Source organism: Schistocerca nitens, chromosome 3 (genome assembly GCF_023898315.1).
Source record: "Schistocerca nitens isolate TAMUIC-IGC-003100 chromosome 3, iqSchNite1.1, whole genome shotgun sequence".
NCBI classification, from domain to species: domain Eukaryota; kingdom Metazoa; phylum Arthropoda; class Insecta; order Orthoptera; family Acrididae; genus Schistocerca; species Schistocerca nitens.
The window spans coordinates 289,388,634-289,404,553 of NC_064616.1; the positions used below are offsets into that span (position 1 = coordinate 289,388,634).

The 15,920-nt window shown below is 40.2% G+C and overlaps 2 protein-coding genes across 2 annotated transcripts in view; one reads left to right on the forward strand and one right to left on the reverse strand.

The window, feature by feature from the left end:
* LOC126248258 (protein FRG1 homolog) overlaps positions 1–1,924 on the reverse strand; it is a 53,375-nt gene extending 51,451 nt beyond the window's left edge. The window contains exon 1 of the mRNA XM_049949108.1: positions 1,742–1,924. Within this exon, the coding sequence (XP_049805065.1) occupies positions 1,742–1,803 (62 nt within the window). The 5' untranslated portion in view covers positions 1,804–1,924. The remainder of the gene's footprint in view (positions 1–1,741) is intronic.
* Positions 1,925–1,990: 66 nt separating this feature from the next.
* LOC126248257 (39S ribosomal protein L37, mitochondrial) overlaps positions 1,991–15,920 on the forward strand; it is a 74,029-nt gene continuing 60,099 nt past the window's right edge. Inside the window, exon 1 of the mRNA XM_049949107.1 lies at positions 1,991–2,231. Within this exon, the coding sequence (XP_049805064.1) occupies positions 2,056–2,231 (176 nt within the window). The 5' untranslated portion in view covers positions 1,991–2,055. The remainder of the gene's footprint in view (positions 2,232–15,920) is intronic.

The window sequence follows — 15,920 nt, forward strand, 5'->3', positions numbered from 1 at the left end:
ACTGCAGTTCACATGAAGGTTGCTTTCGGAATCTATACAAATTCTTACACAGAAATGACCCAATTTTCAAAACAGTCGTACATGAGTAAATGTTCAGTAACTGAAAAAACTGGAATAACCTGAAGCTATAACTAATCATTGTGATGAGTGGTCCAAAGACATAGAATAAACTGTTAGTTAAGAGAGTAGTTTCAATTTTTTTTCTTCGTGACGTATAGGATATAGTATGTAACAGGCATCACATGACAACCAATGAATTTTTCTCTATAAACACATAATTAGTTGATTTTTAACTCAGCAATGCTTTACTCTTACAATTCCCCTGTTTTCATCTTGTATAATGTTTATTAGGAAGAACCGTGCAGTCTTCTTAATTAAGTCAGTTCTGGGAGAGAGAATCTATAATTTTAGGTGTCACAAAATAATCTTCAGTTTTGCTACCCACATGATCAATCAGTGACTGGATACTGTTAACACAGTGAATAACGTCTACAAACTAAAGTGCACATTTATGGGCACGACGAAATGCTTTGCTCCTGGTATGACATTGGCATTAATAAAATTTTGATTATTTTATCTTGATATGTTATCTTGATGCATGCTACACAATAACTAGTGTCAACATGACTTGCCGAGTAGCTCTGTCCACACAACATTTAAAATCAGTTGCACTCAGCGCATTTTTCTCCTAACTGACAGACCAGAAACTGTACCGCTGCAAAATTATTCATTTTATAACGTTTACTACCAACATAAATAGCAGATATCATAGCAAAAGAAGGATGTTTCACATGAACAATTAAGTATGAGAAATTTTTGTGAGATAGGTGCAATGCTTGTTTCTTGGTGACCAAAAGAAAGTGTGAAGACAAATGACTTGTATATTTCAAAGCAAATACAAGTTGGTTTTTACTGGAGGTGAGACATATGCCCATTTGTCTCGGAAATGTAGTGAGTGGTGGCCTATGGCCACACACTAAAAGAGTTAAAATCCAGTGTTTCCTGGAAAGCAAAAGTGATCTTACTGTTTTCATTGTAACAACATGTTGATACAACACACAACTTCTGAATTAACTGGGTAAACGATGTAGAACAGGCATGGAATGCAAAAGAAAGAAATCCTCTTCCATTACGACAACACGGATCCCCACAATTCTGCTTCTGGATCTCAAGTACGAACTGCTGAAACAGCCACCTTATTCCTCAGATCTGGCTCTAACTTCCATCTATTACCAAGTCCAGGAAATTTGAAACTTCAAAATGTTTTGAGTCCAATTAAGAGGTTACATTGCACGTGCTTGTAGATGGATCAACAATACCGGTAACACTCTTCGGGTGGAATCCATTCACTGGGAAAATGTACTGATCTAAAAAAAGTATTATCTCACGAAAAAGTGCATTGTAACGTCTCTAACTTTTCACCTTGCCCTAACTGCTCCATCAAGTAACATCTCTCTAAACTAGAGGCTAGCATGTTCATATTTGCTTTTTGCGTACCTTGGACAATATAGTATTTCGTCAGTAACTACAGAATATAGAATTATCAAAGATGCAGAAGATATTCCGCTACCTCACTATACACGTATTGGGCACTATTCTAATGTGAAAATCTAAAAATGCTGACAATGGAACTTAATTACATGATACACGATGCAACATTGAACTGAATTACGTTATACCGTCAATAGTAATTAGTCCGTTGCATACTGCATGTTTATATGGTTTATTTCTTTACACTTACTTCTTTCGTTTCTCCCCTTTTAACACAAGCTTGCCAGTTCTACACATTTCATAGTCCGACATAGCGGATCAGAAGACGAATACCACTCGCGAACAAACTATTTTCGTTGACATGAAAACATACACTGTAGTGTATACACTATACACTTCAGCGCGTACGCCAGAGATGTTCATTTAACCATTCAAAACAAACCAGTGATCTTACATGAAACATATGACACAAGGAAAATTAGTCTCAAAGATTATACCAAAACATCAACAGTTTGTTGTTTTTGTTGCTTTCTGAGATTTGTTTACACGAGAACACGAGTGAAGATGCGGGCAACCAGTTCTCTATTTCGACAGCATTTAGGATGGCACTTCAAAAGAAAATGGAAAATTCATGGAGCTAAAGTGATCAATAATACACCAGCGGAAGAAGTATTAATATCTCTTGGAAAAACGGTTCACAATCCAGACGATATTCTCTACGAAAGTCGGCCGTTTCAGAAGTAAGTTATAAACTTGTTTGTTATTACACAACTTGTGGCTGAAAATTAAGACAAAGCAATGTGGGGATATCCCATTTTAGAAAATAATTTCGCTCCTTGAATGGGTTCCAAAATTTTTGCAAATTGTTACTGAACCATTCTGTTAAGAATTGCAGATTTTGTAGTATCATACTGGCAGCAGCATTGAGCTCGAATGAAACAAGTAGTGCCATCCACCTACTTGTGAATATTGGCTGCGGTGACATTCAGAAATGTATCATAGCCTAAGGTCTAGGTTAGGAATTGGAGATGACAGTTTGGTTGCACGTTGTCGAATCTAACAAATGTGAAGTCGAAATAACGGGCTTGGCAATAGAATGACCTGTAGCATAATGTGAGGACCATACCTGACGCACTTTCCTTTGCAAATAAATAAATGTATTAGATAAATTTGGAAAAACACTATTACATAATAGACAATTCTCAAACGAATATTTTGATTGATATTTTGTACATATATTTTACAAGCGCGCATTTCAGGGAGTGGTCTCTTTTAATCCGAAAGTATTTAGCCTACAATTTAAAGGAACTTTCCTACAACGTTTAAACATAAATTATAATTGCTGCCCTTAAGTGTTGAGCTATGAACAATTAGTACATAGTTCCAGGTTATATCATTAACTTTGTTTATGATGATGTCACACCCTGTCTTTAAAATTTATGCCTTGTCATTAGTTCGAATCCAAAACTTTGGTGTATGTTGTCATTAGCTTCTGAAGGATATTTTAGTGAAATATTGAGATTGGATCCCGCTATTTTCCTCAGTATAGTGTGAATCATTTGTTCATGAGTTACTGTAATTATTTCCAGTGTTTTATTAATATTGTTATGACTGGAAGGTGAGATTAAAAATCCTAGATCTGCTCTTTGACTACTACTGTCAGGTAGCACAGAGGCGGCTGCTGACTTTCAGATCTCCATTTATGTACAGGTCACCTCCAAAAGTGTAACTTGCCCTCAGTTCTTGAGATGTTTTGAAGAGTTTTCCAATTTAATGCAAGGAACTAGTGTACACGCAATCTCTCCCACCCTCTTCCTCTCAATCCTCTTTTGTTGCAGTTGTTCACATATGGTTGATAAATATTTCATTTACTATGAGAATTAAGACTGGATTTAACCTGAGCACAACAGCTTTCCTTCAATACACAGGCTAGTGGGGATTTTTCATTTTTCCCCCCTCCTTCTGAGGCATATACTTTATATGTATTTGTTATTTTAATAGACATTTTCTTTTGTATTGCCTTATGTTTGTTCATTCAGTGATCTCTGAAAACAAATAATAATTTGCAAAGCATTTGTACTGTGTATGTGCAACTGTGAAATCATTTTACGTAGTTGCACTGCCAAAACACTTGCCTTATCTTGTTTGTAGTTTTGTCAAGTGAGTTAGTACAGTGGTCAGACACTAGACTCCCCTTCAGAAGTACAGCAGTTTCTCTTTGCAGACTGAATAGGGCTCAAAAGCATGTTTCTTTCAGTATTACCACTATGTAACAAGATTTAACATAGTTACCAAAAAGAAAGAAACATTGTTATAAGAATTTTAATCCCCCATCCTTCTCTACCCCACCACCAGTGCACACATTGCAGGAAGTAAAGTATATTAATGACATAGTTACACATGCTGTAAATGGAAAACATTAATTTATACAGGATTTTCATTGTTGCTTATCTCTATTACAAATGTAATTCTTGCATTTAAGACGTATATGTACTTGAACTAAAACATAAAAAATATGCAGAGCAATGCTCAACTAAGGAGTAGATCCCAATTAAACAATGCTTTCTGTTTTTTCCCTGCAGGTAGAATATTTGAATTTCATTCTATCTTCAGTTCAGAGAGTGTTTCGATGCAACTCTTCATGGTATTCTATCCCATGTAAGACTCTTTCATCTGTATAACTGCTGCAACCCTCATCCATTTGAATATGCTTATAATAGTCAAACTTTTGTCTTCCTAGTGCTACATACTAAAAGAAGTAATTCATTTCCATTTAAGGTACTTCTTTGGATCATTAAAAGATTTTATTCTTACTTTGAGGTTTGGAAGAAAAGCATTTAGTCCTACCAGTTGGTTGCTAGCCTAACAGTCACTAATACACCAGATAAAACCCACTATAAAGAGTTAGAATTAGTACTGAAATCCAGTCAAAAATGCTGATCTCCTGACGAGGATGGTATTAATATGCAAGTTTTTAAATTCAGTGACAGGACATTTAAGGAAGAGTTGGTGAACTTTATGAACAGCATTTGAAGGGAACAAACTCCACCACAAAGATGACAGAAGGAACTTATCCCATTCCATGAAAAAGATAATGTCAGAGACTGCAGTAACTACAGAGGAATAAGCTAACTCAACGCTGGTTATAAAATTTATGCCAGCTTCATAAAATCAAAATTACAAACATTTTATGAACCACTGCTGTGAAAAGAACAGAATGGTTTCTGGAAAGGCATGCACAGTCAAGATGTGAACCGTAAAAAGGAAAGAGTTCAATCTGGAAGTGCATCTAGAATTTATTGACTTGAAGAAAGCTTGTGATGCAGTTGATTGAAGAAAACTTTGGAAAAAACTTGACAGAATGCAACACCCTATCACACATCATAAAAGCAGTTCAGAACTTATACAACCAAAATGTGATGGCAATCGGAACCGGCAACAGCTATCAGAATGGAAGCCAAGGGGTCAGACAAGGATTTTGCCCTTCACCACTTAAACAGCAGTGAATCTTGGACACATTGTAGAAACAATGAACGGAGACTAATGAGTATGTAGATGCGGTTTATGAAAACAGCTGGCTGTACACTGTGAGACAGGAAAATATCTGATGACACATGCAGCTTTACTGTATGATTAAATGATGATGGCGTCCTCTTGGGTAAAATATTCCGGAGGTAAAATAGTCCCCCATTCGGATCTCCGGGCGGGGACTTCTCAAGAGGACGTCGTTATCAGGAGAAAGAGAACTGGCATTCTACGGATCGGAGCGTGAATGTCAGATCCCATAATCGGGCAGGTAGGTTAGAAAATTTAAAAAGGGAAATGGATAGGTTAAAGTTAGATATAGTGGGAATTAATGAAGTTCGGTGGCAGGAGGAACAAGACTTTTGGTCAGGTGATTACAGGGTTATAAATACAAAATCAAATAGGGGTAATGCAGGAGTAGGTTTAATAATGAATAGGAAAATAGGAGTGCGGGTTAGCTACTACAAACAGCAAAGTGAATGCATTATTGTGGCCAAGATAGACACAAAGCCCATGCCTACTACAGTAGTACAAGTTTATATGCCAACTAGCTCTGCAGATGATGAAGAAATTGATGAAATGTATGACGAGATAAAAGAAATTATTCAGGTAGTGAAGGGAGACGAAAATTTAATAGTCATGGGTGACTGGAATTCGCCAGTAGGAAAAGGGAGAGAAGGAAACATAGTAGGTGAGTATGGATTGGGTGGAAGAAATGAAAGAGGAAGCCGCCTGGTAGAATTTTGCACAGAGCATAACTTAATCATAGCTAACACTTGGTTCAAGAATCATAAAAGAAGGTTGTATACCTGGAAGAATCCTGGAGATACTAAAAGGTATCATATAGATTATATAATGGTAAGACAGAGATTTAGGTACCAGGTTTTAAATTGTAAGACATTTCCAGGGGCAGATGTGGATTCTGACCACAATCTATTGGTTATGAACTGCAGATTGAAACTGAAGAAACTGCAAAAAGGTGGGAATTTAAGGAGATGGGACCTGGATAAACTGAAAGAACCAGAGGTTGTAGAGAGTTTCAGGGAGAGCATAAGGGAACAATTGACAGGAATGGGGGAAAGAAGTACAGTAGAAAAAGAATGGGTAGCTCTGAGGGATGAAGTAGTGAGGATCAAGTAGGTAAAAAGGCAAGGGCTAATAGAAATCCTTGGGTAACAGAAGAAATATTGAATTTAATTGATGAAAGGAGAAAATATAAAAATGCAGTAAATGAAGCAGGCAAAAAGGAATACAAACGTCTCAAAAATGAGATTGACAGGAAGTGCAAAATGGCTAAGCTGGGATGGCTAGAGGACAAATGTAAGGATATAGAGGCTTGTCTCACTAGGGGTAAGATAGACACTGCCTACAGGAAAATTAAAGAGACCTTTGGAGAGAAGAGAACCACTTGTATGAATATCAAGAGCTCAGATGGCAACCCAGTTCCAAGCAAAGAAGGGAAGGCAAAAAGGTGGAAGGAGTATATAGAGGGTCTATACAAGGGCGAGGTACATGAGGACAATATTATGGATATGGAAGAGGATGTAGATGAAGATGAAATGGGAGATATGATGCTGCGTGAAGAGTTTGACAGAGCACTGAAAGACCTGAGTCGAAACAAGGCCCCCGGAGTAGACAACATTCCATTAGAACTACTGACGGCCTTGGGAGAGCCAGTCCTGACAAAACTCTACCATCTGGTGAGCAAAATGTATGAGACAGGTGAAATACCATCAGACTTCAAAAATAATATAATAATTCCAATCCCAAAGAAAGCAGGTGTTGACAGATGTGAAAATTACCGAACTATCAGTTTAATAAGTCACAGCTACAAAATACTAAAGCGAATTCTTTACAGACGAATGGAAAAACTGATAGAAGCTGACCTCGCGGAAGATCAGTTTGGATTCCTTAGAAATATTGGAACACATGAGGCAATACTGACCCTACGACTTTTCTTAGAAGAAAGATTAAGGAAAGGGAAACCTACGTTTCTAGCATTTGTAGACTTAGAGAAAGCTTTTGACAATGTTAACTGGAATACTCTCTTTCAAATTCTGAAGGTGGCAGGGGTAAAATACAGGGAGCGAAAAGCTATTTACAATTTGTACAGAAACCAGATGGCAGTTATAAGAGCCGAGGGGGCATGAAAGGGAAGCAGTGGTTGGGAAAGGAGTGAGACAGGGTTGTAGCCTCTCCCCGATGTTATTCAATCTGTATATTGAGCAAGCAGTAAAGGAAACAAAAGAAAAATTCAGAGTAGGTATTAAAATTCATGGAGAAGAAGTAAAAACTTTGAGGTTCGCCGATGACATTGTAATTCTGTCAGAGACAGCAAAGAACTTGGAAGAGCAGTTGAACGGAATGGACAGTGTCTTGAAAGGAGGATATAAGATGAACATCAACAAAAGCAAAACGAGGATAATGGAATGTAGTCAAATTAAATCAGGTGATGCTGAGGGGATTAGATTAGGAAATGAGACACTTTAAGTAGTAAAGGAGTTTTGCTATTTAGGGAGCAAAATAACTGATGATGGTCAAAGTAGAGAGGATATAAAATGTAGACTGGCAATGGCAAGGAAATCGTTTCTGAAGAAGAGAAATTTGTTAACATCGAGTATAGATTTAAGTGTCAGGAAGTCGTTTCTGAAAGTATTTGTATGGAGTGTAGCCATGTATGGAAGTGAAACATGGACGATAACCAGTTTGGACAAGAAGAGAATAGAAGCTTTCGAAATGTGGTGCTACAGAAGAATGCTGAAAATAAGGTGGGTAGATCACGTAACTAATGAGGAGGTATTGAATAGGATTGGGGAGAAGAGAAGTTTGTGGCACAACTTGACTAGAAGAAGGGATCGGTTGGTAGGACATGTTTTGAGGCATCAAGGGATCACAAATTTAGCATTGGAGGGCAGCGTGGAGGGTAAAAATCGTAGAGGGAGACCAAGAGATCAATACGCTAAGCAGATTCAGAAGGATGTAAGTTGCAGTAGGTACTGGGAGTTGAAGAAGCTTGCACAGGATAGAGTAGCATGGAGAGCTGCATCATACCAGTCTCAGGACTGAAGACCACAACAACAACAACCATTAAAGATCTCAAAGTAAAATGAATTCTCAACACAGTACAGACCTTCTTGCAAAAACCATTTACTATAGATGAAGGCAGACTGAATCCCTAGAAATATCCTCAAATACCAACTCAGAGGCAAGGAGATGGACTGATGTGGTAAAAGCTCACAAAAGCAGAAATGACCAGACCTGTTGTATTATTTTAGGTTTAATAAAAATGTGCTGTCCATTAACCTATGTGAAAGAAAGAAATATATATAAAGTTCTGTTATTTTTAGCATAGTAATGTGCAGTTTCTGTCCCACATGCTTCCCAAAAAATGACCCGCAAGGTTGATCTGCATCCTGTCGCAAAGCGTTCCGTGGAAGTGGCCAAGGGAAAAACTGACATAGTGGTGAAGCCTGATTCTGTGCACAGGCTGCACAAGCCTGCAAAAATGTTCTATCTAACTATTAGTTGATGGCCTGTAGATGTGATGCCATGTCAAAGCCTTCTTATGAGACACACTCTAGAGTGATACATGCAGCAGCTGAAGTAGGTGAGAATGCAACACTGGAAGGACGACCACTCAACATCTTTGCTCCTCCATGGCAAACCTTAGGACCCTCTGTATATCATTGCATTCATCTTGCAGCAGAAGGAGCTCCCAGAGGAATGGGCTCAGCCCATCCCATTTGGACTACTGGCGTGATTTTCCGCAAAAAGCAGGTAGGCAGACACAACCTCCTGCACTGTCAAAGAAAAAACTCCAGCAATGTCTGCTGCAAGGTTTCATCCAGTGTGAGAGTGAGAGCCTCTATTGTATAATGGAGTCTGCCCACAACTGCAAATGTGCATCTGCATTAGCACGCTGGGCAGTGGACCAGTAACAAATATCATTGCAATAATTACTGAGGGAGAGGGCCCAACTCTGCAGCCAGTGGGCTGTCTTATCAGGTATCTTAGAGCGAGGGCCAAATAAAGAAATCAGGTGCATGTGGCCAGTAATGAGTAGGAACTTTGCTCCACACAAAAAATGTGAAATTTATGAATTCTAGAAATGATAGCCACTGCCTCCTTTTTCATCTGTGAGTCATTACATTGCACTGCAGTAAGTGTTTTCTATGCATAAGCTGCTCAGTGCCATATGGATCCCAATGAGACATATCAGCACCAGTGACTTATCGGGATGTATCAGCAACTAGGGTTAATGGTTTACCCAATGTAAAGGATGCAAAACAGTGTGAAGCACAAACACTGCACCAAGCGAGGTGGCGCAGTGGCTAGCACACTGGACTTGCATTCAGGAGGACAATGGTTTAATCCCGCATCCGGCCATCCTGATTTAGGTTTTCTGTGATTTCCCTAAATCGCTCCAGGCAAATGCCGGGGTGGTTCCTTTGAAAGGGCACGGCCGACTTCCTTCCCAGTCCTTCCCTAATCCGATGAGACTGATGACCTCACTGTCTGGTCTCCTTCCTCAAAACAACCCAACCCCCACAAACACTGCTTTAGGGAATGAAAAGCGCATATGACAGCCCGCAGACTGCACGAATGTGATGTCCTTTTGGCGAAGTTGGTTAAGAGGGTGGCAGATGTGTGTGGCCTGGGGAATGCACTTAACATAACGAGAAATCTTGCTCAAAAGGGACTGGAGCACCATCAGTTTCTTGGGTGCCCACACACTGAAAATGGCTTTGATGTGCTCTTCTGTAGAGATGAGGCCATCTTTGCTAAGCACATTTCCCCAAAAAAGCAGCTTTGGGGAAAAAACTACACTTTTTCAGTTTGCGGTGAAGAGCATTCTCCTGAAGGCATTGGCAAACCAACTTCAGATTTCATAAATGCTCCTCTTGCATGGAATCTGTCAACCAGATGTCATTGAAGTACGTGACACAACAGAGAATGTCCTGAATCAGCTGCTCCAAACATCGTTGATAACTTCCTGGCACAGACAACGTTCCAAAGAACAAGTCAGTAAACTGGTGAAGCCTAAAGAGGGTATTGAACACTAACTGTCAAAGCCCAAAGTGAAGCGGTGTCCAATGGCAACTGCAGGTATGCATCTCTAAGTTGATGCACGAATAATACTGGCTTCCAACAACTTCACCAACCACTTCGTCAACAACGGCTCTGGCTGTGAAATTGGACACGAATCACGAAGACATTGCATGTTGACTGTTTGTTTACAATCGCCACAAATGTGCACAGCACCATCTTGCTTCTGAATTAACCCCAAAGGGATGGCCCAGTGGCTCAACAAAATAGGTGAAATGAGGCTGAAGTCCCGCCAACACTGCAACTTGGGCTTGACTTAGTCACACATGGCAAAGGGAATTGGGTGGGCATGATAAAATTCAGGTATTGCTGATGGCTTAAGGGAGACATGGACCTCGAAATTTCCTGCCCAACCCAAGGCATTCTCAAACAGCTGCTCATATGACTGTAGTAAAGAGTCCAAATCGTGAAAGGGGATCAATTTAGACAGTAAATGTATTTTATCACCTATCTAGAAGCCAAAAACAGAAAAGGCATCTAACCCAAAAATATTTTGCATGAATGGTGAATTAACACTAACAATGTAAGTTGCTGTTCCACATAATTATATCATGCAGAGGCAGAAATTTGCCCCCTCAGAGTAATACATTATTTACTGTAAGACACATCTTGATATAGTGGTCATTGCAGTGCAGGGCAGTCCAAGAACTTGGACGTATCTAATTTCATGAGGGTGACAGGCCTTCCTGTAACTGCCTGAAACTCTAGTAGTTGCCCATCCACTACCAGCATTAGTGGGGCATTTAGCAGAATACTCTTGGGCAATTCTTGAGGGGCATCAAAGACAGCTTCTGAATCCAAGGAAAACACTGGTGCCTCCTAGGACCATCTCACAGTTTGCCAGTGGTCACAAACAGTTGCCAAATGGTCTATTTTGTAGCATATTCCACAAATAGCATCCATATGCAGGAAATCCTGGCAAATAGGCACCAAATGACAATTGGGGCAGGACTGCCAGTTTGTCCACTGAGCAGAAACATGTGAGGAAATGGAACAACACCAGAAATTCGAAAAATGTCATGAGTGGGTGATTACGACATTTCAGCTGACTTGCACCCACCGAGCACAATGTGTGCAAAGATGAGCAGTGCCATGTCATCACTCCACTCGATTTATCAGTAGTGTCAACACATTGAAGCTCAGTGGAAGGCAAGGCTGCCTGGCTCACTCCATGGAGCACCAGTGGCTGTTTATCGTACCCATCTAACTTGTTACCAGCCAGTTATTGGACAGTGCATCTTTTGCTGTGGGCTTAAGTTCATGTGATTTCCCAATCTTAGGAACTTCAGCTGAGGGTGCTAACTGAACAGTCATGTTCCTAATCAGTGAGTCAACATAAGAGAGAGCTCATTGGAGGCACCTGAATCAACACTTGCATGAGGGACCTTGCAGGTTGGCAATCCATTATGCATATGACTGCTAGGTGCACTTTTTGTGTCATTTAAACTGTAGCCCTGCCACCAGCACATGGGTTTGATGACCAAAATACTGTGCGAGGAACTGACAAAGTTCCTCAAAGTTAAGTTTCTCAGTCTCAGTAGAGAGCAGATTCTGCACACTTTGCTGGGCAATAACAAAGTCTTAGCAACCTAATCGATGATGTGCCTTACTGACAATGCAGCAGGAACCCGCACAGACAATTCTCCCACCTTTCCATGTGCTTGTTGAACCTGGCAAATAGTGTCGGGGAAGAAAGCTTCTCTGTGGTCGCCTGGGCTACCACCAACACAGTGTGAGTATGGAGTAATTCTGCATTCTGTTTGAGCAGTTCCCCCATCTACTCCTGCTGCAGCTTTTGTTGCTGTTCCTGGAGGCCCAGCTGCTCCTCCCAGCATTGCAAAAAATCTAGATCCATGGTGGCCACCGTGTAACACTAAAACAAAAAGAAAAAAAGAACTTCCTATGTCACCACTTTTGTATCTGCATATAGCATGTCAGTGCCATAAACCGCCACTGTTGGCACAAATGTAACTCTACTTGATTGTGGTGGCTCAACTCTAAAGCCGCTGAGCAGAAATCCTGGAAGAGGGAACAAAACTCAATGTGCAGGTCAATCTGTGGGGGAGTAGAGAGTCTGAACACCACACAGAGATGAGCACAGAGCAAAATATAATGTGACCAATGCAAAAAAAATATACAGCTTGGCACACGGAACCCAGAGAGCAGTGATGAGTAAGAGCCAGGTCCAAATGTGTTGATGTCGGCTTAAGAAGTGACTGGCTAGATCTGTTGCCACCAGTAAGAAGATACATGGATCATTGGCTCTGCTCTTATCATGCTTCAAATGTGCCCACCATGACAGGGCTTTGCATTATTCCGCTGCGATAACCGCACCAACTCATCTGCACCTACCTTGGTGTCCACAGGCATTGATACTAAAACAGGGATCTTTGTTAAATTACTGTGATGGTGCAAACCTCCATTTGAATTAAAATAGGCTTCCTCTGTTATATGGGGCTCATCCTGACCTAATTTGTATTTCCCTTACTGTTTGTGGGAGCAAAACTTATGGGTGTAACATATGGCAGCAATACATACCCAACAAAAGAAGAGGACTTGATGTGGCTCACTGAAAGTAAAGTATCTGTTCAAAACAGACTGTCAAACAGTTACAATATTTCTCTGATTGCCATTTTCACCAGAACAGAATCGATCTGTCAGACTAGCTTGAAGCTGGGGAGCTGTGGGACATCCATACAGTGTAACTTGCAAGTGCAGTTCATTTATTACCCAAGGAACCTTCACACCTTATCTTTGTTTCCCCATCCACGGAATAACATTTTAATAGGCCTAAATATTTGTGAGGAATGAGGGCTTTTATATTCATGCAAAGAGCTGACTTAAAATTAATGTGGTGGATGTTAATATCTTATCTTCCAAAATAGAGAACCTTGACTTCTTAAAGAGGCTCAGAGTTTTGGGGAATTAATAACTTCATCAAAACAAAGTGCTCAGCATACACACCTTTTCTGTTTCTTTTTCTCACTTTTGTGAACAACAGAAAACTGTGGTCCCAAAAATCAAAATTCTTTCCTCTTCAGGTATTCTTTATGAATATAAGGAGTACCCAGTTTTACTAAAGACGGCATTCCATTAAGACAAACTTTTATTTCCAAATTTTAAAGTGCATATGTCGGAGCATTGTGCTATATTGTTTTAATTTATTAGAATAATTGTTTTAGCTCTTACTTCAGGATCATACTGAACAGACTGAAACTTTATTAACTATTACACTAAAGAACCTGTGATGAATCTAGGAATATCCTACAATCACTTACGTATTGCTTCCAGACTGCAGAGACAAGATTAGACTAATTACAGCATGCACAGACACATTTAATCCATCATTCTTTCAGTGTTCCATACCTGAATGGAATGTGGAGAAGCCCTAATAACTGGGTACAATGGGAAGGACCCACTGTGATGCACTGCTCAGTGGTTTACAGTGTATTTTCGTTGATGTAGATAATACTGTGTGGGGAACATAGTATTGCAGATGAAAGAAGCAGCACATGACCTTTCTTTTTTAAATTTACTATTACTTTCCCAACTAATACACAGTCACACAGAAATAGTAAATATTTTGATTGATCTCATATATAATTTGATGTGGTTATTAATGAGAAAGAACGTGAAAAGGTGACATCTATTTTTGTTGAAATTAGGGTCTGTATCTGAAAAAAATTTCACATATAAATTTAAAGGGATTTCAATTCCATCCTGTTACTGGCATGAATTGCAGTTTGCAGTAATTGGTTACTTCAGTAACACTTATTCTTGAGTTCTTTTTGAAGAAAGAAATAAAATTTACATTCCAAACAATAAAAAAAAATATATATATGCATTTTATTTCTCAAGTGTTGTACATATTTCAGCATTAAATTCTGTAAAGCTGTATTAACATTACTGTAATGAGGAAGAGATCTGTTAACTGTCAACAATTTTTTGTAGGGGTGTACACTAGAAAAAGAGAACAAAAACTAGTTTTGAGAGTCTTTTGCATTCTGTTTAATAGCACAGTTCTTGGATAAAAAGTCTGATCTAAAGCTTCAAAAACCTTATAATTTTTAGTTTTGCTTTTCAATATAGCAAACAGGCTTTTTGCAGAATTAGCTGCATTGACAATTGCAGCTCTGTTGCCCCTTCTTATAATCTAGTCATTTCACCTAATTTTTCACTGTTTCCAGAAAATATTGTTCTTCAGATATCATTTCAAAAATAAGTATCAGATTTTTCAAAGTTTGGGTGTAGTAAGTCTGAAGTCACAGTGCAACCTACTCAATTTGCTGTAAGGGCTGATGACTGACTGTGACCAGCACTAGAGGGAAGTGACAGTGTGCAAAGCTTTGTATTGCACAGTGGATTGGTCTGTGAGCACAACAGTGGCTCACAGATTGGCAAAGGTGTGACATGCGGACCCCCAGCTTGGCAGCAAATGCAGGCCCCACTCTGCACGGCGATGAAGTATTAAATGGAAGGCTTGATTCTGATATCCCAGTCCACCAATTTTGACAGCCCGCTAGAAGGCATGGATGTAGACACCAGTTGCTAGGCGAGGCCCTTATAATCTCCAAGTGCAGCTGTCACTGCGACAGTACTATGTGCGGGCCAAGCCGGCCTATCGGCGCTCACGGTGGTCCTATAAAGCCGGCAGTACAGGGGCTCAGACTGCAGTTGTGTTCCAACAGTGCTCATTATTGTTTATCTATTCATCATTACTCTGGTCACTGATAGTTGCTATGTCTTGGTACCCAATTTAGTTTTGTTCTCTGGTCTTGGTATTTTGCCGTGTGGTATGTGTTGTCAGTTGTCCCTGTTGTGTGTATCTGTGTTGTATTCGCGAGTGGAACAGGGTTGGAGGGATCAGATAGTGGTACCAAAAGTACCCTCCGCCACACCATTAGGTGGCTTGCAGAGTACGATTTAGATGTAGATGATGCCGTTGGCCAGTGCGCTCTGGTCTTGCTTGATTGCAGTTACTAGAATTAGCGATGAGGTAAAACATAAACAGTGCATTCTGGATGCAAAACTTGTACAGCTCATGAACAGCTACAGCAACAGCTGCTCCTGCAGCAGCAATTGCAACAGCAGTTCCAAGAGCAGTTCCAGCAACAAACCGACTTTTTGCATCAGCAAATTCAGCTTCTGTCAGAACGATTACAGGTACAAGGTTCATGACCCGTCCAGACTGTGGTCATCTCCCAGGCAGAGTCCCGCCCACCAGCATTTCTGCCGTTTAACGACACCAAGGAGGATTGGGACACATATTGGCAGCAGCTGAAACAGCACTTTATTGCTTTTCAGGTTTTTTATGATGCTCTCCAACGGTCGCTCTTCCTTTCTTGGGCTTCCACAGAGACATTTTTCTTACTTAGGAAGCTGGCTCCTCTCTCAAACCTGGTTGCACTCACTTTCTAAGAAATGTGTTTGTTGCTGTCGAACTATTATTCACAATGGTTCCACCTTGTCGCATCGCGCCTTGAGTTTCATAAGTAGCACAAGCAGTCGGGCCAGTCTTATCACTCGTGGGTGATGGATTTGCGAGGTATGAGTCGTCATCATGATTTCATCTGTGCCAACCCATCTTGCAAAACCTCATATGCCAATTCCTGGATTCATGATATAGTGTTCATGTGGCTCCTGATCCAGAAGTTCGCACTGCAGCCCTCAAGCTAGACAATCCTTCCTTGAATGACATACTGAAAATCTTGCATTCTTTCAAAATCGTGCAGGCAGCAAATGAATGTCTTATGGCCTGCTCCCAGGTTGCAGCGGTTCAACCACTACCAGGGGACAGA